The 27,347-nt window shown below is 42.5% G+C and overlaps 1 protein-coding gene across 2 annotated transcripts in view; it reads left to right on the top strand.

Annotated features, from left to right (window-relative positions):
* Window positions 1-27,347, top strand: part of DENND1A (DENN domain containing 1A) — a 479,039-nt gene that overhangs the window by 292,983 nt on the left and 158,709 nt on the right. For both annotated transcript variants that reach the window (XM_080668038.1, XM_080668037.1), the window contains exon 12: window positions 17,062-17,163. In XM_080668038.1, the coding sequence (XP_080524164.1) occupies window positions 17,062-17,163 (102 nt within the window). The remainder of the gene's footprint in view (window positions 1-17,061; window positions 17,164-27,347) is intronic.

Raw genomic sequence — 27,347 nt, 5'->3', positions numbered from 1 at the left:
TGCTCAATCCAGACACTGTATCAGGTACTTGACCTGTTTCAATTGTGAGCATTTCTCAGAATCTCTTAGGAGCTAGCCATATTTGCAAATGGGGGAGCCCAAGGCTCAGAGATGCAATATAAATAGCATCCAGGCTCTCAGCCCTCTGAGCCTCTGCTCTGTGCACCCTCCCGTCAGGCTGTGTGGATTATGCCAGTCCTCCCCAGTCCTGGGCAGAAAGGCCCCTCTTTTGCCTGAGCTTTTCCTTCTCAGCGTGGCCTTAGTGTCATGTACTGAGAGCTGAGGTGAGGAAAGGGAGCACTCGAGTCTGGCAGCCTCCTGTTTCTCTGGAGAAAAGCTCTGCACACACTTGTGACTAGGGCTGGGTTACTTAGCCTCTCCATGGCTCCATTCTTTCATCAGAAAAATTAAGATTATGTTATCCATCTCAAAGAGTTGTGAGAATTAACTGACATAGTGGACGTGAAGAGCTTTTTAAAGATGCTATACAAAACGTTATTCTTCCCAGTTGGTAATCCTATCTAATAAAAGAGTAATATGCAAATTGACTGTACCTCCGCTATACCCACAAGCCAAGCCCACCAGCCAATCAGTAGTGAGTATGCAAATTAACCCAACCAAGATGACTGCAGCCACTGAGAGAGCAGTAGGATTGGGTTTCCCTGGCAATGGAGGAAGCCAAGCTTTCCGCCTGCCCTGGCCTGCCTTGGCCTCCGATTAAGGCTATAAAGTTTCAATTATAGAAGATAAATAAATCCCAACAAAAATGGCAGCAGCCACGGAGCTGGAGAGAGCAAGAGGCTTGAGTTGCCCCCGGCGATGGAGGAAGCCAAGTTTCTGCAGCCCTGGCCTGCCTTGGCCTCCGCTTAAGGCTACAGTTTCAATTATAGAAGATAAATAAATCCCAACAAAAATGGCTGCGGCCATGGAGCGAGCAGGAGGCTTGGCTCCACTCCAGGTTACAAAGTTTCAATTATAGAAGATAAGTAAATCCCAGACCCCAGGGCCTCTGCTTGGGTTGCCAGGGGGCATGGCCGACCTGCAAACCATCACAGGCCCCTCACCCAGGCCGCCCCACACACCAAGGGAACCCCCACCCTGATCCGGGAAACCCTTCAGGGCAAACCAGCCGGCCCCCACCCATGCACCAGGCCTCTATCCTATCTAATCCTATCTAATAAAAGAACAATATGCAAATTGACCGTCACTCCAACATACAAGATGGCTGCCCCCATGTGGTCAAAGATGACTGCCTCCATGTGGACACAAGATGGCCACCACAAGATGGCCAGCAGGGGAGGGCATTTGGGAAGGACCAGGTCTGCAGGGGAGGGCATTTGGGAGGGACCAGGTCTGCAGGGGAGGGCAGTTGGGGGCAACCGGGCCTGCAGGGAAGGGCAGTTGGGGGGGACCCAGGCCTGCAGGGGAGAGCCGTTGGGGGGTACCAGGCCTGCAGGGGAGGGTAGTTAGGGGCAATCAGGCTGGCAGGGCAGCAGTTAGGCATCAATCAGGCTTGCAGGGGAGTGGTTAGGGAGTGATCAGGCTGGCAAGCAGAAGCGGTTAGGGGCAATCAGGAAGGCAGGCAGGCGAGCAACTGGGAGCCAGCAGTCCTGGATTGTGAGAGGGATGTCCGACTGCCCGTTTAGGCCGGGCCTAAACGGGTAGTCAGACATCCCTCGAGGGGTCCCAGATTGGAGAGGGTGCAGGCTGGGCTGAGGGACACACACCCCCATGCACGAATTTCGTGCACCGGGCCTCTAGTCTATATATATAAAAGCCTAAGTGACCGTTACAACCGGCCAACTGGTCGCTATGATGTGCACTGACCACCAGGGGGCAGACGCTCAACGCAGGAGCTGCCCCCTGTTGGTCAGTGTGCTCCCACAGCCGGCCAACCTCCTGTGGTCCTTCCCCCAGCCTGCTGGGTCGTCAGTGCACTCCCACAGCCAACCTCCCGCGACTGGCCAACCTCTTGCAGTCCCTCTCCCCGGCCAGCCAGCCCCGATCAGTCCTGATGGGACTGGGTGAGACAGCCTCAATCGGCCCCAATCGCTGGCCAGGCTGAGGGACCCCACCTGTGCACAAATTCATGTACCATGCCTCTAGTATAAAAATAAGAGTCAAAGTTTAGATCTGTGGAACCGTGACGTTTGCTTAATAATATAAAGAAAAAAGTAATTGGACAATAAGTGCTTTGGTTTTGCTTGAGTTTCTTAGCATGTTATTTGTTATCCTGGAAATCATCATATGTGAGTCTTTCTCATCCAGAGCATTTGCAACAAAAGCTGAGCAGCTCTGTTCACCTGAGGGCCGGGAGGTGTTCCTGCATCTCACCTGATGGGCTTCCCCTGGGAGCTGCCTCTTCTGTGTATCTGCATTTCAAATGAGCGTGATCTTAAATGTCACTTACCTATTGTTGGAATTAGTTAATATAAGACAATTTAAAGCACTAGTAACTTATGTAATCAAAGGAATAAGTACTTCTGGCTGATTTCAGTATCTCTTGCAGTCAGTACATTTTCAGGCTAATTTGTTGTGACCAAAATGTTCTCTTGTGAGATGAGATGAGCCTCTGTTATATTTCAGAAAAACTGAGTAACGTGCGAGGGAGAATCCCAGTAGAAAAAAATGTGAAGGAATCATTTACGCTTTTGTTTTCCAGTTATCCCATCATTACTTAGACAGTCATTATATGTAAGTTCCATTTAGCAGTGTTAAAACTGACTTCAAAGAAAACGTAAAGTTCATCATTTGTTACAGGGAGAAGCTTGAACTAATCCAATTCCAGTCAGATGAAGATACAGAGTAGTGTGTCTTCAGGACACTATGTAGCAGAATGGAAGAACTCTGGGTTCGACGTTATGTGGACCCGGATTCAAATTCTAGCCCCACCACTACCAGGTGACTTTAAACATAACTCTTTGTTTAAACAGGAGATCAGTTTAGCAGGGAGATAAAGGTATGGTGACTGTCACATAGGTTGACCACTTTGTATAAAATTACTATTATGTTATCCTCCTAAGAGATGCCTATTGGAAATACTGCACTTGAGCCATATGATTTCTAATTGTCACCCCTGTGAGGGAGATGCCGATTTTGCAGAAGGAATGTGAAGGTGCCTCTCTGAGCCTCAGACTCCTCGCTTATACTAGTACATGGGTAGGTTTCCCACTTTGTAAGAGTTTTTAGTAAGGAGTAAATGAGCAAATTTGTCAGGTACCAAAAAAATGGAAGTTATTATAGCAGTCCCCCTTATCCACAGGGACACATTCTAAGACCCCCAGTGGATGCCTGAAACCACAGATAGTCCTGAACCCTGTACAGGACTTGGCAAAAGTAGGTTTACAGTTGTATGTGAAACACAGTTTATGCTTGTATTATTATTAATTATTGTATTATTTTCCATATGAACAACTGTAAACTTTTACCCCACCCATAATACTGTTTTTTCATATAAAAATACCTATAATAAAGTTCAATTTATAAATTAAGCATAGTAAAAGATTAATAATAACCAATATAAAATAGAATAATTATAACAATATACTGTAATAAGAAGTATGTGAATGTAATATCTCTCTCTCAAAATATCTCAAATTTTCCACTTAATATTCTTGGGCCATGGTTGACTGCAAGTAACTAAAACCATGGAAAGCAAAACCACAGGTAAAGGGGGACTACTGTATATGTGTATCAGTAGTATATGCCTGTAGAACGGATCATTTTTCTTTAAAACAAACTAAAAGACATCTGCTTAAGATTGGCTCTGCAGGGGGTGAAGGTAGATGGAAGTGGGCAAAGCAGGAATAAGGGGGGTGGCGTGGAAGGAGACTTTGCTTTGGGCGGTGGGTGCACAATGCAGTGTGCAGATGACATTTTGTTGAGTTGTACACTTGAAACCTGTATGGTTTTGTGAACCAATGTCACCCCCCAATAAAATAAATAAATAAAATTTGTATGCCCCCCCCCCAAAAAAAAAAAAAAGATTGGCTCTGCCTTCTTTTTAAGCCTCTTTTTGTATTTTTTAATGAGTGGCTTTCCTAACTTGACATTAGCTTAAAGGCACTTTTAACTGAGCACAGCCACATAGGACTGGTGACTTCTTTTCATAAACTCCTTGCAAGTGATTAGGGGTGGGGCCATTGGGGGAGCTGAGGGACCAACAGCGTGATGATTGAAGAGCGGTACCCTTGGCCTAGTCAAATCCCACTTGGAATCCGGGCACATGTGGTTTTGTTTAACACCATGCTCAGTAGACTCATGGTCTGGGTTTGTGACCATCAGGCATTTGTTGTTGATATGTGAGGTCACCACAGTGGGGGTGTTTGTCAACCAAATTAAACTCCCTCTTAATGACCTAAAATAATTGATTCAGAAGGCCTTTAAATGAGCCACGGCAATGTGTAGGCAAGCTGAAACCCAGCATTTTCTGCACAAATTATTGATGTTATTGTTTAGGATTTTTTTTGTTTGTTTTCGGTTTGGGGGCAGGCAATGAGCCTGAGTTTGAATCCCAGCTCCACCATTTGTCTGTGTGCAACTTGGGCAAGTTACTGAGCTTCTGTGCATGTGTGCCTTTGTGTCCCCATCTGCAGAATGGGAACAACTGCCTTAAAGTGATGACAATTCAAAACAGTATGACTAAAGTTCCATGCATATTAGCAGGCCCTCACTCAATAGTAGGTATTATTATTAAGAAAGTATTTCCAATAGGTATCTCTGAAGAAACTAGTTTAATAATTTTATACAAAGTGGTCAAACTCTATGTAGTAACCATACCTTTTTTTCCTGCTGAACTAATCTCTTCATAAACTGCTCTCTATACTGAACTTGAACATCCATAGAGAAACATGTGACTGAAATTGAACTCTATAAGCCTCCCCTAACATATTGTTTGATTCTCACCTAATCTCAAAGTGAATTGAAAGTTGAATATTTAAGATATATGCCATTTTAGACTACCAAAACCCCCAGTGGGGGTTTTCCTTTGCCAATTGAATTCAGACATTAATGACCAGGCAAAGAGTGGGGCCACCATGTTATGTTTGTTTAGAATCAAAGGCATTGGCTCAGGGCTTTTCCTAGGTATGGTGAACAGTGACACTAAAGTTTTCTTTTGTGGTTGGAAGTTATCAACATTCCACAGGTTTATGTGTCCTGCCTAAAATTCTTCTCTCCATAAATCCAAATATCTGGAAAAAACTAAAAGCTTAGGACTGGGGTGCCTAGACTCCTGGACACATCTTTAACCAAACAGAATATGTTAAACCTTGGCATCAATTGCTTTGAAAGATCCAGCAATAATACATTGATATCCTGCCTCTTCAGCATTTTATTGCAGCTATTTTATACTGGCCGAATGGGTTAAATTGTGAAGCTTGATAAGTACATATGCACATTACCCATCCTTCGCTTTAGAAGAAAAAAAAAAGGGAAGAAAAAGATAGCTATGATTTTGGAAGTCATCCCAATTTTTAAAAATAAGAGAATTTGGACATTTTGGCATATGGGCTTTTTTAAATGAAATTTCATGGAACTGAAAACAGTCAATTTTAGGTTTCCAAAAATTGTTTTGATTTTCATTGGTATAAATTTGCTCCACATGGTTTTAGGGAAGTTCTGAGAGATGCATTTGAGACTTCGGGGTTGATTTTTTTTTGTTTGAGATTTATTTTTTAAAAGGCGATTTTTTTTTTCTAACTCAAAGTATAAATTGGAGGAGACAAGAGTTCCATTTCTAGGACAGTTTTTGGTAATGACATTGTTAAGCATTGCAAACAAGTGGACTTGGGCTGAATTATTGAACATCATTTCAGCACCATTTGGACACTGCAGTGCAGATTGCTCTCCCCCCATCTCTGGGGTAGAGTTTTGAGGCCAAGGGATTTGGGCCATTCCATTAGCAGCAGCTGCTGGTGATAAGCAGCATGAGAGTCACCTGTGTAGGGTCAGGCTTATTGAACATCAAGGTTCAGCAGTGTCGGAAGAGAGGGAAGATGCCCAGGAGGGGGCTCCAGGCCACCTGCTGTGTGAGGATCAAAGGGTTGAAAGGTCAGAGGGCGCAGCTCCCTTAATCATATCTGTCTGTGCAATAGCTACTTCAGATTGTAAATCTTAGTGATTTCATTAAGTCCTCCTGGCTGCTACTGGGGCATTGAAATAATAAAATTTTATATCTGTAGCCTTTCCTGCCTCTGGCATCCAGGCCAATACATTCCCTGCAAAATGGGGTGTCTTCATGAAAACCTTTCCTGGAATGGCAGAGCTGTCCTAATGATGCTGCAGACTGGAAAGTGGGGTTCACAGGACTTCATCTTCTGGAATAGTTTGTTTAAGAAGAAAAAAAAAATCACTCAGACCATTTAGCAGCCTTTGGGACTTAGGTGGCACCTCTCTTCTGAAAAGCAGGTCACCAAATATGACCTGTTACTAAATGCTTCAGCTTATGCGCAGGAGGAGAATTGTGCTTTCCCAGTGCTGCTGCTTACGAAATAGGCCTGTTCTAAAGGCTCCAGGGGCCTTTCTTCTGGGCAGCCCCAAGCAACCGGACAGACATTACTTCCCACTCCGCAGACCTTTCGGGGGTTTTTAGAGACACATCTCCTGAATATGATTTTCCAAATATTTTTTCTAGATCTTAAAGTTGTTATGAACCTTCAGGGCTCCTTGGCTCTTGGGCAAGACAAATCACAGTAATGGCTACCCCTTTACTGCCCATATGTTTAGGACCCCCTGTAGTTTGTTTGAAAAGTTAAGAGATTTTCACAGTGAAGGTGCCATTTCTGAAATTTAAAGTGTTCCTTTTCACCGGGAGATAAGTTCACTCTGATTAAGTCCGTAATTCTCACTAAGCCATGTTTATGGGGGCAATAAACAATGTTTCAGTGTGCTTGTTAAATTGGGTTTCCAACCTCTCCACTCTTTAAAAATTGACATTTCAAATAAAAGGCAGGTGGAGATGGGAGTCCAGGTTTTCTGTGCTTAGTGATGAATGAATGATGGCAAGTGGCAGTTATGTGGGAGGAATGAGGCCCTGTTTTATTAGAAGGTGACCCCAAACCATTTTGGGACTAGGAAATCAACATCTCTTTATACCCGCAGTGAAACTCTTAAATTCAAGTTTCATCGTTTCAGATTGGATGGATACTATTTTTGAAATACTGCCAGCTGTATTATATTCATTATTTAATTTTCACAACAAGTCTGTGCTCTAGTAGAGGTGACCTATTGTACAGGTGATGAAATCTGGACACAGAGAAGTTAAGTAACTTGTCCAAAGTCACACAGCTAACAATTAGCAGGACTAGAATTCAAACCCAATTATTTTGTTGTGTGAAATGTTTTAGTGTGTACAAAAGAAAAATTTGACACTGGCCCGCTTTTAGGATCTGTTTGCTATTACGTATCTAGGCTCTGATAAGGCTGCCCATGGAAGTTACAGGAGGAATATGTGACCTGGTTGGTGTCCTCAGTATTTGCTAAGCCAGAAAGTGGAGGGGGCTACACAGTGGGGACAAGGGGACCGGGCTTTGGACCTGGCAGTCCCAAGCTCAAATCCCAGCTCTGTTATTACTCCAGGGCCTGGGGAAGGAGCTTCAATTTTCTCTTCTGTAAAATGGTAATAATAATAATACCTATTCCATGATGTTGCTTTGAGGATCAGATGAAATAATATATTTAAAAACATAGTATTTAAAACTCTGCAGTATTTTATAGATGACAGTGGTAAGCATTCTTGCAGTATATGTGAATGTAATAAGGTTAAAACAGTTTTTTTAAGGGAAAAAAATGACAGGTACACATGAAACAATTAGAAACATCACTAAACAAGTTTTTTTTTTAATATATTTTTATTGATTTCAGAGAGGAAAGGAGAGGGAGAGATAGAAACATCAATGATGAGAGAATCATCCATCAGCTGCCTCCTGCATGCCCCCCACTGGGGATTGAGCCCATAACCCGGGCACATGCTCCTGACCGGAATCAAACCCGGGACCCTTCAGTCCGCAGGCCTATACTCTATCCACTGAGCCAAACTGGCTAGGGCAGTGGTTGGCAAACTCATTAGTCAACAGAGCGGCAAACTGCGGCTCGCGAGCCGCAGTTTTCCGACCACTGGGCTAGGGCAACAAGTTTTAATTGAGGGTCCAAGTATATGTTGCCTGGCTTAGGAGCAGAGAGAGGAAGTAGTCAGGAGGCTTTATGGAAGAGCAGGGTCTTGCGAGAGAGAGATAATCATGGTGCTCTATGCCTGGGCCTTCTTCACAGTTTACCAAGCTCTCTGCCATCTCATCTCTTGTCTTTGCTTTGCAGCCGTGGTGTGAGAGGTTGACACCATCCTCATCCTCTTTTTACACGTGAGGAAATGGAGTCTCCAGCAGTGGGGAAGCTGCTTCAGTTTAAGGCAGAACACCATCAGAGTCAGAGGTGTCCATTTTGAGGGCAGAGAGGAGGCCAGGCTAGACTTGTAGAATGAGCCCCAGCAGAGCTGGCGGAACCAACTCTTAGAAGGAGACGGGCTGGCACTCACCGAGCTTCTGCCTTATGGCTGGCGCTCTATGACATGCAGGGCCTACATCTCCCTTCCTCTTCTCAACAATCCGGAATGGTAAGATTGTGACCCCCATTCATGGAGAATGAAACTGATGCTGAAGGCGGTGAAATGCCTTGCCTAAAGCTACCTAGCTAGTGAGTGAGTGAGCCACGACCCCAGCCGTGGGGACTTCCTGACCCTGGGCCCAGGACCAGCCAGGGAGGGAATCAAGCAAGCTCCATGTGAATGGAGATGGTCCACCAGTGAGGTCTCTTCCACTACACATCACCGTGTCTTTTCTTAGTTGGTTATAATTTATCCCACCACTCCCCGTCTGCGTCCTCCCACACATAGGCTGGGAGACCCTTGAGTTTAGAGATCATGTCTTAGTCAGCTCTCTGCCCTTAAGACCCAGCATAAAGTTGACATGAATGACTGACTGAATGGGTAAATGAATGAATGTTCAGTGGATGGATAGTCAGCCCCTTTGCTGACCTGGGTTGGAAATCTCTGGATTTGTTAATGAGAGTCAGTGCTTATTACCTTGTGAGGAGTGGATTTGGCCTGACCCAGGAGGTGCTTACAGCACTTCCCTCCCCTGCCAAGCTTCTGTTTCTGTTTAAAGCACACTGGGAAATTCCAGCGGTGTTTTCGGGGGTCCTCTGAACTGTCGGGCTTGGATTTTTAATTTTGTGGAACAGGAAGGAGCAAATCAGTGACTCCTGGCTCCAAAGAAAAGCCACTGCGTTTATCAACTGCTTGGCAGCTCAGTGACCTCTGGGGCCTGAGGACGGGAAGGAAAATGTCACTCTTCCCTCTGGTATATCCGAGATTTCAGGAGGGAATAAAGAGTTTAGAATACAGAATATTTGCCTTTCCTTTTCCTGTCCTTTCCACTTTCCCTCTGATTTCTCTTTCCTTTCCTCCTAGGCGGCCACCAGCTCCCCATGCTGTTCTTTGTTATGTGCTCGTGCATTTGAGCACACTTTGTGCTGAATAGTGGAAAGAACATTGATTCGGATCCTTTTCTGACAAAAGCCAGTTGTACAAATATAAGCAAACTGTTTAATCTCTTTAGCCTCCATTTTCTTATCCATCAAATGGGTATGATATTCTGTAGGAAATCCTCTCCTCTGGGAACTTGAATGGAGCCTGGGCCAATCACCAAGCTACTTAAGGACTATTCTTCTGGTACTTGCCTAGCAAACATCTGTTAAATTACAGTTGCTCAATACCTCTGTCGATCTAAACAATTGTGTCAGAGCAATTAGTAAGAGGAGTTGGGTAGTACAAAGGTATTGGTGTTCAACTGGGTTCGGTGTTCAGCTCCACTACTTGTAAATTGGAGGACTTTGGACAAGTTATTTTACTTGTCTGACCCTCAGTCTCCTTGTCTCTCCACTGAGGTGTCATGAGCATTATATTAAATGGTACATGTGAAGGGTTGGGCCATGAGAGGAACACATCAGCCCTAGCTCTCACTTTGTTGCTGTGAAAGTTGGTAAGAGGATGGATGCAGAGCATGTAACACCGTCCCCAGTAAAGTCAGCTGTGACTCCGCATATCACATAACCAGGAGTACAGTTAACCTAAGAGGTGAATTCATGAAGCCCAGTAACTGTCAGTGAGGATAAAGTTTGGATTAACAAACTATTAAGATGTAATTTTTGATTTAGTTTTAACCATATCCATCCTTGAAATTTGAAAACAAAATAAAAAAACTGCAGAGAGACAAAGGGAGACAAAGTATAATGAAGGAGCCTTGTTGGTTGTACCCGTCTCATAGAGGAACACTGCACGTCTTGGAGCCAAAGTAATGTGTTGTGAGTGTGATAACCCTCAGACTCAGGAGGAGGCTGTGTCCTCTTGAAGCAAAGTGTCCTTGCAGGAAGTCGGCCTGAGTGCATCCCCTTTGCTTGGTGTTCTGGTTGCTAGTCTCAGAGGTGCTGGCTTGGCCATAGGAGAGGAGACTGTGCTTATGGCCCTCAGGGGTCATTCCAGCAGAGAGAAGTCCTGCCTGTGGTCAAGGCCAGCACCCTGGGCACATGGGAACATGGCCATGTAGGTGCAAAATAAACATTTCTATTTTCCTTTTTACTTAATCTTCTCACAAGTCTATGTACTGAGTGGTTATAGCCCCATTTTATAGATGAAGAAACTGAGGCTCTTGCAGTATGGTTCTAAGTCCTATCTTCTAGGTTATAACCTGTACTGGGTCCTGAGTAAGAATTGAACAAGATAGAATCAAAAACCTAGTCCATCTGATTCATGTTCCTGCTGCTCTCCCAAACCAAGCTGACTCCAGGCTACAAGTGTCTCAGAAGGTACCCAAGAATGTTGCAGCTTTTGCTCCTCACTGGAGAGGGGACAGGACAGATTAAAGAAGCTGTGTGTGTTCTGGAGGTGTCTGCCTTTGCAAACTAATTGTCTGACAGTGAAAATATTCTAGATTGAATCCTTTTTTATTAATAGAATTATTGCTATCTTGTTTTTCATAATAACTTAATACCCAGTGCTTGTTAGATACTAGACACTATCCTAAGTACTATACATGTTAACTCATCTAATCACCATAACAATCTTATAAGTAATGACTTCATATTACTTACTTTTTGTAAACATTTTACTGAAATGTGAGATTTATAGGGAAAAGTGCACTCATCCAAAGTGTACAGCAAGATGTGTGTTTACAAGGGAGGCACGCCATGTAACCACCACCACATCAAGAAATACCACCAGCCCTCCAGAAGTCCTTCTTGCCCTCTTGTAATCGTTCTTCCTCCCACCCAAGGTTAGCCTTTATCCTGGGTGTCAGTGCTAGTTTAATCCTATACAGATGAGGAAACTGTATAGGATGGGGGGTGGTGAATAAAAGGTTTGCCCAGGGTAGCACAGCTGTCACTGGCAGAGTTGGGATTCAGGCTCTGGCTCCAGGAATGTGCTCATATTTTTGAGATAGCCCAGAAAATAACGGGAGGTTAGTAATAGTTTAAAGTAACCTTTGGTCTGAGAATCAGGTGTTTAAATTCTTGGTCTTGGAACTCCAATCCATTTATTGATATAACTTTCAAACCGCAAGGATAGAGACTCACATTTCATAGCTCCCCTCCCCCATTTATTGCTTATTCACTGCAGTCAGGCACTGTGTTAAGTCTTTATACAAACTAGCTCAACCCTCACAACACAGCTGTGCAGTAGGTGGTATTATCCCCACTTTATAGATAAGAACTTGGTAACACAGTAGCAGAGGCAAGGCTTGAATCTGGCTGTCTGATTCCAGAACCCCCGGTCATCATAACCACCACAGTAACTCCTATCTCGCCTCCTGTGTCAACTGTGAATTAATTCTACACTAATTAATCATGGTAATTTCACATGATTGTTATCATTGCCATCATTATTGTTATTCCCATTGCACTTCCTTGAGCAAACTCCAATTTGCTTACACTGGGCTTACGTTGTCCGTTTGGGCTTACGTTGACATCTGCTGCAAGGCCTGCCTCCCAGTAGAGTGAATCCAGGCACAGTACTTCAGTCATTCTCCAATTAGTGAGCACTTTCCCTCTGCAGGCATGGTACTGGGTACAGGAGATGCAGGGACAGATAAGACATGCCCTGTCCTGACGATGGTCCTGGTGGAAGGACAACAGAAAAGAACCACTGCATGCTGCTCATTTATCCCACATGTGCCACCTCAGGACCCACCACCTCCATCCTAGATCAGTGCTTAGCCGAGGAGCACAGGTGGAGCTGGGCCCTGCTCCACCCCGGTGCTCAGCTTCCTCAGCCGGGGAGCGCACGTTCTCCTGACCACTCTTTGGATCTTCTGGGTTACATTGTCAGTGCAAACACTTGCTCTTCATTTTAAGACATGGTTCTAAGTCCTATCTTTTGTCACTAGCTGCCCAGGCTTCTCCCTGGACAGGCAGGATCACCCCCAATCTGGGTGGGGGGCTGGTGCGGTTTGAACAAGGGTAGGTGACATTTTATATTTCAGGGGGAAACTCCTTGTTTCCATATACCAACTTTAGAAAGTCAGGCCCAGTAAAGTCTTCTTAGCTATAGTAGAGTGATTCTCAAGTGGACCCAACTTTTGTGTAGGGAAGTATATCAGAATTTCTAGGAGCATTGGATTTCCATGTTTATTCTAAGGGCATGAGTGGGAAACAAAGTTTTAAAAAATCCTGGACTAGACAAAAAAGGAAAGAGGAAGGCAGGGAGCCAAACACAGCTGCAAATCAGAATGTACATTGGGTGATGGCCTAGGGAAAAATTACCTTGTCGTGTAGCATTCACTATCATTCGTGCATTGTTGTTTTTTATAGCCTATCATGATTTTATTCTATGTTCTGGACATAGTACTAATGTGTTTATCAACTTCATTGGGGTATAATTTATTTACAACAAACCATCATTTAAAATGTATGATTTGTTCATGAAACTACTGCCACCACAGTAAAGATGTAGAATATTCCCATTACCCTCAAAAGATTGTTCCGTTTTATTTAACAAATGTTTATGTTAAGCCTCTCATGTGCCAGGCACAACTCTAAGTACCTTAAAAAGATTAAATAGTCCATTTAATCTTTATAACAAGCTGATGAGGTAGGCACTATTGTCCCCAGTTTACAGAGGAAGAAACTGAGGCCCAGAGAGATTAAGTGAAGTGCCCAAGTTTACACAGCTGGTGAGTGGTGGAGCTGGATTACAACTCTGACCCGCTTCCGGATCCTGTGTTCTTCGCCTAAAGGTTGTTCTGCCTCTCATTCATTCAAGAATTGCCTAACTTGGGGTTGGTGCTGAGAGTACAGAGATCCATCTCGTGACCCCAAGAAGCCCGCAGACGAGGGGAGGAATTGAACACTTGTATAAAGAACTCTAGATTGGTTTCTTATTGTGGTTGTGGGAATAGCCACAGGGATACACAGGGAAAGGCAAACGTCCTGCTCCCTCTGTCCCTATGGAGTGAGGCTAGCCAGGCTCCAATGAGTTCTCGGGGACTCAGGAAAGGGGACACACAGGCAAGGCATGCCCATTATGGATGTCCTGGGAATCATGTGAACTCTTTTACATACATGCGCTTATCTTACCCTCACAACTCGATGAGGTGGGTACTGGCATGGTCCCTGTATTAGAGGTGAAAACTTGGGGGATTTAAGAGCTCAAGTGAATTGCCTCAGGCAACCCAAGAGGTAAGGGGCAATCCAGACATGACACTTACTCTTGGCTGCCATGACCAACTCCTTGTCCTGAAAGGCAGGGGTCAGACTAAGTCTGTCTGTGACAAAGCATAAAGGGAAAGCCATTTTTTTATTAACAATGTTTATGGGAAGATGCCACTTTTGTGTATTTCTCTGTGCAAGAAATGCCATTTGGAAAGCATTGTGCATGTCAGTATTTTTTTTCTTCTTTCTGAAAAAAAGCCTATAGAGTCTGGTGAGGGGAGGGTTTGCAGCTGGCAGGAGCTTTGGCATATGTTGTAACTAAAAAGAGAGGGAATGTGTTGGTGGGACAAGCTACCGGAGAGCCGTCTCGGTGTGCTGCGGTACTAGTAAGTGTTTTAATTGGGTAGAGTTTTTGGAGGACTATTTTGACATCTGCTCGTGTCTTTGCTGATTTTTCTCCACTTAGAGTAGGAAACACAAGCTGTGGATGAAATGACTTTAAAATAATTGTAAGTAAAGCTATCTTTTTCAAAGTTGAGTTTGAGAGGGACACTTTTTAAGAAGTAGAAAGTAAATTCCACTTCTAGGAATCCATCCTAAAGCACAAGGCTTTGTGCCTGCAGATTTCACGACAGTATTACATATAATAATGACTTAACAACTGGATATAATCACCAGGATGGTTTGTTTCCACGAAGTGAAACATTTTGTAACAATTAGTAATGATCTTTACAAAGGTTTTAATGAAGTGGAGCATTGCTTATATGGTAATAAATGAGAGAGTCAGAAAGAAACATTAAGAATTGTTTCAACTGTTTTTTAAAAATAGGGATGGGGCAGAGGAATGTGGAAAGAAATACACAGAAATGTTACCTCCAAGTGGAGGGTGAGGGTAACCATCATTTTCTTCTTTGAACTTTTGTGTTTTTCCCATTTTTGTATAGTAGGCCTCTGTAATTTTTATGATACAAAGGGCAGGGAACACAGGTCCTGAGCGGGTTGACTTAACTGCACCCCCAGCCTCGGTACTTGTTCTGGGACGTCTTTACAGAGTCAGGCTTTTGAGTCAGACCCGGCGCAAACGCCAGCTCTGCCGCTCACTAGCTGTATGACTTGGGCAGTTGGTTTGACCTCCTTGAGCCCTGTTTCCTTCTTGTTACCATGGTATCTCCCTTCATAACATGGACAGGATTAAACGACCTGGCACCCTGTAATGATCCAACTTCCTTCTCCACAGCACCTCCCTCTCCCACCCGCAGTTTGAGGTGTTTTGTGCCTTTTTCATTCCCCTTGTTCCATGAGCCTTTCACGGATAAGGCACCATCCAGCCAAGCTGGCCTCCGATTCTTTCCTTGGGACCCTGAGCTTCAGCAAGGCCCCGAGTCCAACGCCAACAGCCCCTTGGGAAGAGGCCTTGCCACCGGGAGGGCAGCACTGTCCTGCAAGAGGAAACCGTGCCCACCCAGCTCCTGCCTGGAGCCTGGTGCTTGGGCATTTTGGTTTCTAAGGGGACCCTGGCCGGCTCAGTCAGAAAAAAGGGCCAGGTTTTTCCTCTTCTTCAGCTTGCTGCCATTGTTGAAAAAGTAAACACTCCACATAGCTTAACCAGCAAGTCCTCCAGTCGTAAGTAATCAAAAGCCTGTTCCAGCCCAGCCGTGGAGAGCCCACAAGGGCTGGTCTGTGCTGCTGGGGCCCCCGGGAACACAGAAACGGTGCCAGAACTGGTCCACACCAACATCCTGCTCACTGCCTTTCAGCCCCGGCAGCCTCTCTCCCGTGGCCGGGCCCCACCCCCTTGTATTTGGAACTCTTTGGAAGATCAGAAGAGAAGAAAGATAGGTAGGTAGATAGGTACATAGATACATAGATGGATGATTTAGGGTGCAGCGGCCCTCAGCTCAGTTCTCAAAGCCTCCCCAGCTGAGCTATGGCTCAGCCCCCTGGGGCCCCTTTCCTGATTCTGTTTCTGGTGCCAGCATCTTTGAAGTGAGAGCCCCAGCAATTACTAAGAAAGGACAGAGGACTTTTGCGCTAAAGCCACTGGGTCTACAGCTTTCAGACTAATCAGAGCTGACGTATGTATTATAAAAGTAATAATAATAGCTACTATTTAGAAGTCCTACTGTGTGCCCAGCAGCCCCAGGGGGAGAAGTGGGATAAAGAGAGCAGTCACAGTTATCCTCTCAGTTTTACAAAAGAAGAAGCCACAGAGTAGCCACATAACCTTGGGGAAGGCCACATCACCTCTCTGAGCCTCATTTTCTCACCTCTGAAGTGGGGATGGTGATACCTCCCCTGCAGCTACATTGCTGAAAATGAAAGAATCTTTGTGAAAATGCTGTGTGAGCTCTGAAGTGTGTGTTAGTGAAAAAGGTTGTCATTGAGGCTGTTTTTGTAACTTCCCGCTAGCACACTGCTATGTGTTTAACCTGTCAGATTGCAAAGGGAGGCAGTGAAGGAGCCCTAGGCCAGTGGTCGGCAAACTCATTAGTCAACAGAGCCAAATATCAACAGTACAACGATTGAAATTTCTTTTGAGAGCCAAATTTTTTAAACTTCTTCTAATGCCTCTTCTTCAAAATAGACTCGCCCAGGCCATGGTATTTTGTGGAAGAGCCACACTCAAGGGGCCAAAGAACCACATGTGGCTCACGAGCCGTAGTTTGCCGACCAGTGCCCTAGGCAATCCATCAGGAGTCTCAATGTTCTCATCTGTAAAATGGGGACTGTGCTTTGTCAAACACTGGTGATGTGTGCTGTTATCAGTGCTGTTTGCTGATAGTGCTTACCGTGTAAATAAGGCGGTCAGTTAATATGAGTGCTGTGGTTTGGGGGGAGAATAAATTCTAAGTAGCCGATCTTGTCCCTCCTCTGTAGGTCTCAGCCCATAGTAAGCCTTTAGTAAAGTTTATGAATTGATTGGTAGGTTTGTGGCCGAGGCCCCCACAGCCTGGAGAAGTTGGTAGCAGAAGTTTGAGGCTCCTGGTCTTATTAAGTGGAAGGGTTCCAGGATTCTGCCCTCTGGGAGTGTTATTTCAACTCCAGGAAGTTTCAGACCAGCGAGGCTCCACCCTCCTGCTGGGAGGAATCTGGAAATGTTTACTTAGGTACCAAGTTCTGTCCTAGAGGCTGGGGTTTGAGACAAGGAACGTAGACCAATGTTAATGAGCACTTACCAAATCATGTTGTTGGTGCTGGTTATTATGCGGTGGGGAGCCAAACAGGTGAGCCCCTGCGGGAGCCCACACCCCAAAGTGTCAAGTGTCACTTTGTTTCCTATCCCCTTCCCCAGAGAAGGCCAGGGGAAGATGTGTGTCCTCATAGTGCTTCGGTGATGTCTGTTTTGGAATTTTTTATTTGCAGAAAGTTCAAAACATGGCCCTGGATGATGTCGTGATCCTAAATGTGGACACCAACACCCTGGAAACCCCCTTCGACGACCTGCAGAGCCTCCCGAATGACGTGGTGGGTAACGAGCCCTTGGGGTCTGACCCCGTGGGTAGCTGTGCATGTGACACATCTGTGGGGAAGGGGAAGCGGCGGGGGACACCTGTGGCTTTCCTGTGGCCTAAGGATTGCACTGCAGTTCTCTGTTCTCTCTGGAAGCTTTGTCTCAGTTCAGTGAAAGAAGTTGGGAGGGGTTCATTTCCTACACCTTTGCTTGCAGCTCACCGTGAGGTTTTGAGCGAGTCAATGTGTCCTGTGAAGATGTTCCATCTGTAGCATAAACAATGGCTTCCATTCACTGACTTCCTGCCCTCTAAGCCTCTTCTCCATCCCTCCTGAACACCACCTGATCCAAGCCCTTATTTCTCTCCTGCACTGTTACCAGCAGCCTCTGAACTGGTTCTCGGAACTCCAAACCTTCTTTCTCATGACCAGTTACCTTTTGAAGCATCAATTTAACTATATTTCCCTAATTTAGTTATATTTAGCTATAGTTATGTTTAACTAAATCTAGCTATACTTAAAACCATTTCAAAATTTTTCCATTTTTTCTAAAGACAAAAAATCCTTCCATAACTTCCCTGCACCTATAGATTAGAGTCATGTTTCTTTCTTTTTTTTTTTAATATATTTTTATTGATTTCAGAGAGGGAGAGAGAGATAGAAACATCCATGATGAGAGAGAATCATGGATCGGCTGCCTCCTGCAAGTCCCCCACTGGGGATTGAGCCCACAACCTGGGCATGTGCCCTTGACCGGAATTGAACCTGGGACCTTTCAGTTCGCAGGCCAACGCTCTATCCATTGAGCCAAATCGGCTAGGGCTAGAGCAGGGGTGGGCAAACTTTTTGACTCGAGGGCCACAATGGGTTCTTAAACTGGACCGGAGGGCTGGAACAAAAGCATGGATGGAGTGTTTGTGTGAACTAATATAAATTCAAAGTAAAGGAGCGGAGGAGAGAGCAAGAGAACCGGATAGAACAGCCGGATCTGGCCCGTGGGCCGTAGTTTGCCCAAGGCTGGGCTAGAGTCATGTTTCTTATATTGGCTTTGGAATCAGACCTGTATTTAGATGCTGGCTTCTTCACTTACTAGCACTTGGGCAAAACTGCTTAAGTTCTCTGAACCTTAGCTTCCTTATAAGGTTGTTGTGAGAATTAAATGAATATAGTATCTGTAGACCATATCCTAAGAGCTCTACAGACTGGTTAATATTAATGAACTAGAGGCCCGGTGCACGAAATTCGTGCACAGGGCAGGCAGTGTGGTGTCCCTCAGCCCAGCCTGCACCCTCTCCAATCTGGGACCCCTCGAGGGATTGTGAGAGGGATGTCCGACTGCCCGTTTAGGCCCGATCCTAGGATCGGGCCTAAACGGGCAGTCGGACATCCCTCTCACAATCCAGGACTGCTGGCTCCCAACTGCTCGCCTGCCTGCCTTCCTGATTGCCCCTAACTGCTTCTGCCTGCCAGCCTGATCACTCCCTAACCACTCCCCTGCCAGCCTGATTGATGCCTAACTGCTCCCCTGCAGGCCTGGTCACCCTAACTGCCCTCCCCTGAAGGCCTGGTCGCCCCCAACTTCCCTCCTCTGCCGGCCTGGTCACCCCTAACTGCCCTCCCCTGCTGGCCTGATCCCTCCAAACTGCCCTCCCCTGCTGGCCATTTTGTGGTGGCCATCTTTGACCAATGGGGGCAGCCATCTTGTGTGTTGGAGTGACAGTCAATTTGCATATTACTCTTTTATTAGATAGGTTTATGGATGCAAATGATGACTATCATGGTACTCAAGACCCTCCTTCATGATGTGACCCTCCTGTTTTCCCCGAGCTTTAGCTCTCTCCTCACTGCTTCAAACCCTGTGTTATGGCTGTTTGGAACCGTCATTATTTCTTCCAAGCTTACCTATTGTTTCATAACTTCATACTTTGCATACAGAGTTTCTTTTTCCCCCAAATGTTCTGTCAATCTTCAAGACTCATTCTTTAAGACTTAACTCTAAAAATTAGGCTGTAAAAACTTTCCCTGATCTCTCCAAGTAGATTTGACTGTATCTTTCCCTCTGTCCCCACAGCTCTTTATTCTGCTTGTATAATTATACTTATCTTCCTGCAGGATAATTTATTACACATTCTGGCTTTCCCTTTTAATTGTGAGTTCTTTGAGGGCAGGAATCAAGTTTTATTCATCTATGTTTCCCAGGGATCTAGCAGCCACTGAATAGATAGATGGAAGGATGGAGGGGACATATGGATTGGGTTATTTTGGTAGATGAAATCTTGCAAAACATGGCATTTGTGCTGGAAATTTTATTAAAAGAGGCCTTTGTTCTGCTTCTAGCCATGATGGAGTAATTGGAACTAGATTTTTGCCCTTGCCATTAATGACTAAAACTCAGGACAAATATGAAAACAATTGTTTTCACATACTGGACAAAAGTAGTACAGGAGTATGATCCCTGAGAGAAAGGAAACAAGTAAGATGAGTTCTGTGGTCCCCCTGGCTTCCTGCCTGGAGGCATTTTCTGTACCCTGGGCCAGGAGCAGGGGTCCCCAGCCAAGCACAACAGTCTTGCTGAGTTGAGGGGTTACAGATCTGAATTTGAGGAAGAGGTGGTTTCAATTTGTGGGCCAGATATTTAGACAGAAGGGAGCTAGCTGCTCAGCAAAAGAGCTTCAGAAGTCTGAATTGGGTCCTCTTGACTAATCTGCCTACCTTAGAGGGAGCTCACACAGACTGGGAATCATTCAAGCTCTGATCTGCCAGAAAAGGAAGATGTTGGTTATCACGCAGGACATTCATCAGAGACCCTAGAGGCCAAGCCTTGGTAGGATCTAAATTAGTATCTAGAGCAAAAATAGCCCTTCCCTAACAAAGCTTAAAAATCAGGCCTTGAAGACCATGGGAGAGGGTTGCAGGGATGCTGGTAATGTGCTGATTCTTTATCTTAGTGCCAGTTCCATCGGCAAGTGATCCTCAAGCAAAACACCAATGATACTTATACTTTTAAGTACGTGTTAAACTTAAATAAAAAGTTTTAAACAAAACTATTTCCTTTTTTAAAAAAAAGCCTTAAAAGGATCAACCTTATATACAAGAAATTCAACCGCTTGTCAAAATAAACTTCAACCCTCTTTAAAAGAAGACAACAAAATCTAACACTCAACAACATAGCATTCACAGTAACTAGCAGCCTGTCAAAAAAAAGTACCAGACGTTGACAATCAGGAAAATGTAACCCATAACCAACAGGAAAATTCATCAATAGAAACAAATTCAGAAATGACAGACACGATGGAATTAGCAGACAAGGACCTTAAGATAGATATTATAAAGATTAAAAATATACTCATAAAGTTAAAGGAAGACCTGGATTTAATGAGGAGAGAAACAGAAGATATCAAAAGAATGAAAGGGAACATCTAGAGGTGAAAAATATAATACCTGGACTGAAAATTTCACTGATAGGATTAAGAGGATATTAGACACCACCTCTTAAAGATCAATGAACTCAAAGACATACCAGTAAAAACTATCCACTATGAAGCAGAGAAAGGAAAAACACTGGAAAAAGTTAACAGGCCCTTCAGGACCCATAGCCCAAATATCAGGAGGACTAACATACATGTAATTTGAGCCCTAAAAGGAGAGGAAGGTAGGGAAAGACAGAAGAAATATTTAAAGAGATTGTAGCCAATTTTTTTCAGTTGTGATGAAAACGATTAATGCAGAGTTCCAAGAAGCACACTGTACCTCAAGCTTAATGGACCCAAACAAAACCACACCAAGGGTAGGTCCTGAAATTACTCAATTCTAGTGGTAAAAACAAAAGCTTAAAATTAGCTAGAAAAAAAAAAAAAGATACACTTACAAATGAAAGAAGTAATGGCAGAAGACTTCTTTTAAAAATCTACACAGCCACAAGTTAATGGATTGACATTTTTTTAAAGTAATAAAGGAAAATTTTGTCAAACTGGAATAGTATATCTAGTGAAAATATCCTTCACAAATGAAGACACAAGTCCTTTTCAGAAAAACAAAAAGTGAGAGAAATCGTTGTCAGCAGACGTGCACTACAAGAAATTTTAAAGGAAGTTCTTCAGATGGAATAAAAAGGATACCCTAGAGAATAGTAAGGGGTGAAGAATGCCAGAAATAGTAAATATATGGGTAAATGTAAGACTCCTTTTCTCATTTTTAAACTCTACAAAAGGTAATTGAGTAGTTAAAGTAGAAATCATCCCTATGTTCATAGCAGCACAATTTACAATAGCTAAGATCTGGAAACAGCCCAAGTGCCCATTAGTAGATGAGTGGGTAAAAAAGATACATGTATACCATGGAATACTGTGCAGCAGTAAAAAAGAAGGTTGTCGTACCCTTTGAGACAGCATGGAGGGACCTGGAGAGTATTATGCAAGTGAAGTCAGTCAGTCAGAGAAAGACAAGTATCACATGATCTCATTCATAAGACTCGAAGCAGAGAGGCATGGAACAGACTGACATACCTCATTGTGGGGTTGAGGGGACAAGAAGAGATAAACCAAAGAACTTACATACTTAATGCATAGCCCATGGACATGGGCAATAGGGTAGTCAAGACCTGGGGTAGCTAGGAGCTGGGAGAAGGGGGAGAAATGGAGGGGGGGAGAGAATGGGAGTTATCTGTAATACTATCAACAGTAAAATATATATTAAAAATAAAATAAATAAATATACAGTTGAAGATGGAAAAAAAAAAGATCCAGAGACATAGAAGCATGGAACAGACTGTCAAATCTCAGAGGGAAGGTGGGGGTGAGTGGGTGGATGGGAAGAGATCAACCAAAGAACTTGCATGCATATATGCATAACCCATGGAAACAGACAATAGGGTGGTGGAGGCCTGGGGTGGGGGGCGCGAGCAGGCTAAAAGGTGTCATTGGGAGAATAAAGGGGACATATGTAATACTTTTAACAATAGAGATTTTAAAAAATAAATAAAGTAGAAATCACCAATGTATTGTGTGTAAAAACACAGCTAGAAGTAAAACACTATAGTATGTGACTACGGCAGCACAAGGGACAGGGCAAGGGTGGAGAATGTATGTTTGCTACTTTAAGGTTCTTAAATTATATGGAAGCCAGTATACTATTATTTGCAAGCAGACTATTAAGTTAAGGATGTATATTGTAAACTTTAAAGGAGCCACTAAGGAAAATAAATAAGATAAAGATATCTGGCTAATAAGCCAATATTGAACACCCAAAAGATTTTTGAGGAAAAGGATAAAGGAATCAACATAGATAGAACAAATAGAACAGTTAGCAAGATGATAGATTTACCCAACTACATTGATTAATGTATTGAATGTGCATCGTCTAAATACTCCAATTAGAGGAGATTAATAAATTATATTTTAAAATAAGACCCAGTTATATGTTGTCTACATGAATTCCACCTTAAATACAAAGAGTCAGAAAAATGAAAAGTAAAAAGCTGGAAAAGATATCATGCAGACACAAATCAAAAGATAGCAGCTAGAGGATAAGAGGCAAATCTTCCTTATTGAAGAATTCCAAATAGTATCTGTAGATACTCTCCTCCTTAGGAAAGGAGCTTAATACTCCCACCCCAAACATCCACACACATGAGTGTGGTCTGGACTTAGCGACTTACTTCCAAAAAAAAAAAAAATAGAGTATGTAAAGGGAAAAGCAGTAATGTTAGTGGAGAAATAGCAAGTACTCCTTTAATCCAGTGATTGGGGTTTATATTACCAGTGATGTCATGTGAATATCATCTAACCCTGATATGATGTCATGAGAGGGATCCATCACCTCTCTGCTATGCTTTCCAAAACACCAGTCAAATTATGGCAGAAACTTCAGATGAACCCAGATTTAGGGGCATTCTATAAAATGCCTGATTAGTACATCTCGAAACTGTCAAGGTCATAAAAATATGGGAAAGATTGAGGAACTGTCACAGACCAAAGGATACTAAGAAGACATGACAACTGAATGCTCAGTGAGATCCTAAAATAAGAAAAGGACACTAATGGGAAAACTCGTGAAATCACAATAAATTTTGGTACGTTGATAATAATGTACCCGTGTTGGTTTCTCGGTTTTGACAAATGTTTTATATAAAATATATTAGGGGAAACTGAAACTGGTTGAGGGGTATATGGATACTCTGTTATCTTTGCAACTTTTCTATAAACCTAAAAAATATTTCAAAATAAAAAGTATATTTTTAAGAACGAAGTAGAAGAGGGGAAAGGGAGGACTAAATGGTGATGGAAGGAGACTTGACTTGGGGTGGTGAACAAATAATACAATATACAGATGGTGTATTATAGAATTGTACCCCTGAAACCTATATAATTTTATTAACCAATGTCACCCCAATAAATTCAATTAAAAATAAAATAAAATAAAAATTTCATTAAAAAGTGTATATATCATACACCTAAAATTAATACAAAATAATATTAACTATAAACTATAATTGAAAAATAAATTTTAAAGTATATTTTTAAAAAAATAAATATGAACAATTTTATGTCTGTACTTTTTATAAATTAGATGAACAAATTCCTTGAAATGCACAAATTACAAAAAGTGACTCAAGAAAAAATAGAAAAATAGTGCTGTTTTTATTAAAGAAAGTTGAATTTGTAATTAAAACTTTCCCACAATGAGCCTGGGAGGCATGGCTCAGTGGTTGAGTGTCAACCTATGAATCAGGAGGTCACAGTTGATTCCTGGTTGGGGCACATGCCTGGGTTGTGGGCTCGATCCCCAATGTGGGCCGTGCAGGAGGCAGCTGATCAATGATTCTCTCTCATTGTTGATGTTTCTGTCTCTTTCTCCCTTTCCCTTCCTCTCTGAAATCAATAAAGGTATATTTAAAAAAAAAAAACAAAAAACTTTTCCACAAAGAAAACTGCAGGCCCAGAGAGCTTCATCGATTAAGTCTGTCATACATTGAAGGAAGAACTAATGCAATCTTACACTAACTTTTTCAGACAATAGTGAAAGGAACACTGCCCACCTTATTTTATGAGATCAGCATTACCCTGACATGACAACCAAACAAAGAATTTACAAGAAAAGAAAACTGCTGACCAACATACCTTATAAATACTGATGTAAAAATCTTCAACAAAACATTAGCAAATTGAATCCAGCAATATGTAAAAAGGATAATACATCATGATCAAATGAATACAGGTTGGCTAAATATTTGAAGATCAATCAGTGTGATTTACCATAGCAACAGACTAAGAAAGGTAAACTATATCAAAACATATGCCAAAAAAGTATTTTGGGGAAAAATCAACACCTGTTCATAATAAAAGCTCTTAGCAAACCAGATGTCTTTATTGTGATAAAGAGCATCTAGGACAAGCCCTGGCTGAGTAGCTCATTTGGAGCATCATCCTAATACGGGAAAGTCGCAGGTTCAATCCCTGGTCAGGACACATACGGAAATCAACCAATGATTGCACGAATGGGTGGAACAACAAATCTCTGTCTCTCTGTAAAAAGCAATAAATAAAAATTTTAAAATAAAAAAGAGCATGTAGGAAGAATCTACATCACACTTAATGGTGAAGGACTGAATACTTTCCCCATGTGAATGAGAACCAAAAAGGATGTCTACTCTTATAATTTCTATTCCGCATTTTACTGGAAGTTCTAATCAGTTCACTAAGAAAAATAAAAGCCCTAAAGATTAGAAAGAAGAAAAATTGTCTTTCTTTAGACAACATAACCACATATTTGGAAAATCCTAAGGAATCTCATAAATGAATTTAGAAAATATGCAGGATAAAGTCAGTATACAAAAATTCAAATGTATTTCTATATACTAGCAATGAGCAATTGAAAATGAAATTTTTAGAGTACCATTTAAAATAGCAAACAAAACATGAAATAATTAGGAATAAATTTACCAAAATATGTGCAAGATTTGTATAGTGAAAACTATAAAACATTTCTGAGAAAAAAATTTAAAAACCTAAACAAATGGAGAGATTAGATTTTGGATTAGAAGACTCAATATTTTTAAGATGTTAAATGTTTGCTTAATTAATCTATAAATCCACTATAATCCCAATCCAAATTCCAGATGGCTTTAGAAAGGGGGAAAAAATACTTGATGAGCTGATTTTAAAATATCTATGACTATGCAACAGATCTAGAATAGCCAAAACAATGTTGAAACAGAACAAAGTTCCAGGACTTATATTATCTACTTTCAAGACTCACTATAAAGTTATAGTAACTGTAGCTAGACATACCGTTCAGTAGAACAGAATAAACAGTTCAGAATTAGACCTACACATAAATGGTCAGTTGATTTTCAACAAATATATAGTTAAAGTAATTCAATAGAGAAAGGATAGTTTTATGTGTGTCTGTGTTTTGCCAACAAATGCTACTGGAACAATTGGATATCCATATGGTAAAAAATGAATCTTGACTTTTACTTCATGCACATACTGGTTCAAAATGAATTATAGTCCTAAACATAGAAACAAAAAATATGAAGTGAATAGGAGAAAATATAGGAGAAACCTTCATGAGGCAAGAAAGAGTTATTAGATAAGACACAAAAAAGCACACACCATAAAAGAAAAGTGAGAAATCGAACATCATGAAAGGTAAAAACGGACGTTAGCACTTCCTTTTGAAAAGTAATTTTAATTATATAATGTTAATTTTTTTCATTGAAGTGTATGTGTAGATATTCTGATCTCTCCTGAGTTAGGCCAGCAAGTCTTGTGACCCTGTACTTCCTTCTCTGCTGGGAAACTGGAGAATTGGCAATGACTTCCTAATTGCATGCCTTGTCTTCAGTGTCATCCAACTCCGATCAGTTTTCTAGTCTTTGTCCTTGCCCCTCCCTCAGTAGTTAATCACTCTGTCCTTTGTATTCTCAAAGCACATGGGAAATCCTTCTGTTAGAGTTACAGTGGAATTATTGGGCTATATCATGTCTTTGGGAGTTCAAAGGCAAAACTGGTTTAGACGGGCCAGATGCACATAAGCCCAGGGTCTGCTTGCTGCCTATCCTCTGGAGTACCCCACACTCTCGAGATGCTGCCTCAGGGCCTCCTGGGAGCTGGTGTGCTGTTCTTGTAAGTCAACAATGCTTTTGATCCCAGAAGCAAAGGGCTAGATCGGCACACACTGTCTGGCCTAAGCAATCTGCCTTTTGCAAAATGTCTAATAGTAAACTTTACAAAACAAAAACAGCCATTCTTAAAATCCCAATAGGAAGAAAAATTGCTGACTGGGAAGATGATCAGAATTTGATTATACTGAATACCTTATATAATATACCGTATTTTTCCATGTATAAGATGCCCCCATGTATGAGATGCTCCCAACTTTTCCAACCCAAAATTAAGAAGTCAACATTTTAAACATAAAACAGAACACATTTTTATTTAGCAATCACCCCAGGTAATATTTACATACCACTGCTACAATATTATGCAGCATATCACTTTATTCACCTCTGTTGCATTATTGCTCTCTTCTTCATCACTATTAGTTCTAGACATATCAATTGCCGGGGCAGACCCTGAGCAACGGGTGAATGATTACTTTAACACACGTTTCTGTGAAAGAGAGGGCTAAGGCACTACTTGGCTATCGCCGCCAAGTAGCCCTGTTCGCCTGCCTCCTTTGGCTTTTGTTGTCATAACAGCTTGAACTAAAATTAAGCTCTAGATACAATCAGCAAGGTAAGCATCCTTGAGAAAGCACATGCTTCTACAAGGTCGGGTCTAAAAGACTAAACATAGAGATTCTAGCAAAACATCCTGGGGGATTGGACTTGTTTGGAAAAGTCAAGGTAGGGGCTGCCGCCTTCAGCAAGGTGCCCTCAGAGGCCCCCGACCTTTCAGAGAATCCTCCTTATAGACATTCTAACCAAGTCCTGTGCTTTCCCACGTCAATTTCTTCAACTTCTGTTGTATCACTGCTGTCTTCGGAGTCACTGTCTCTATATGTGAGATCATCCTCATAAACTGGTGGCATTTTCTGAGCTAACTTATTCGTGTTCTCATGGCCAGTTCTTCTCTCCTCATGAAATTGAAGCACCACTTTGCCTTTCCTGTAAAATCAACAGTGTTCATTTCGCTTGCAAACAGTCTTGCCTGACAATGAATAAGCTTGGTTGACACACATAAGCCACTCTGGTA

The sequence above is a fragment of the Plecotus auritus genome (assembly GCF_963455305.1).
Source record: "Plecotus auritus genome assembly, chromosome: 5".
NCBI classification, from domain to species: domain Eukaryota; kingdom Metazoa; phylum Chordata; class Mammalia; order Chiroptera; family Vespertilionidae; genus Plecotus; species Plecotus auritus.
Note: the sequence above shows the minus strand (reverse complement) of the source record. Positions and strands in the feature narration are given on the sequence as shown.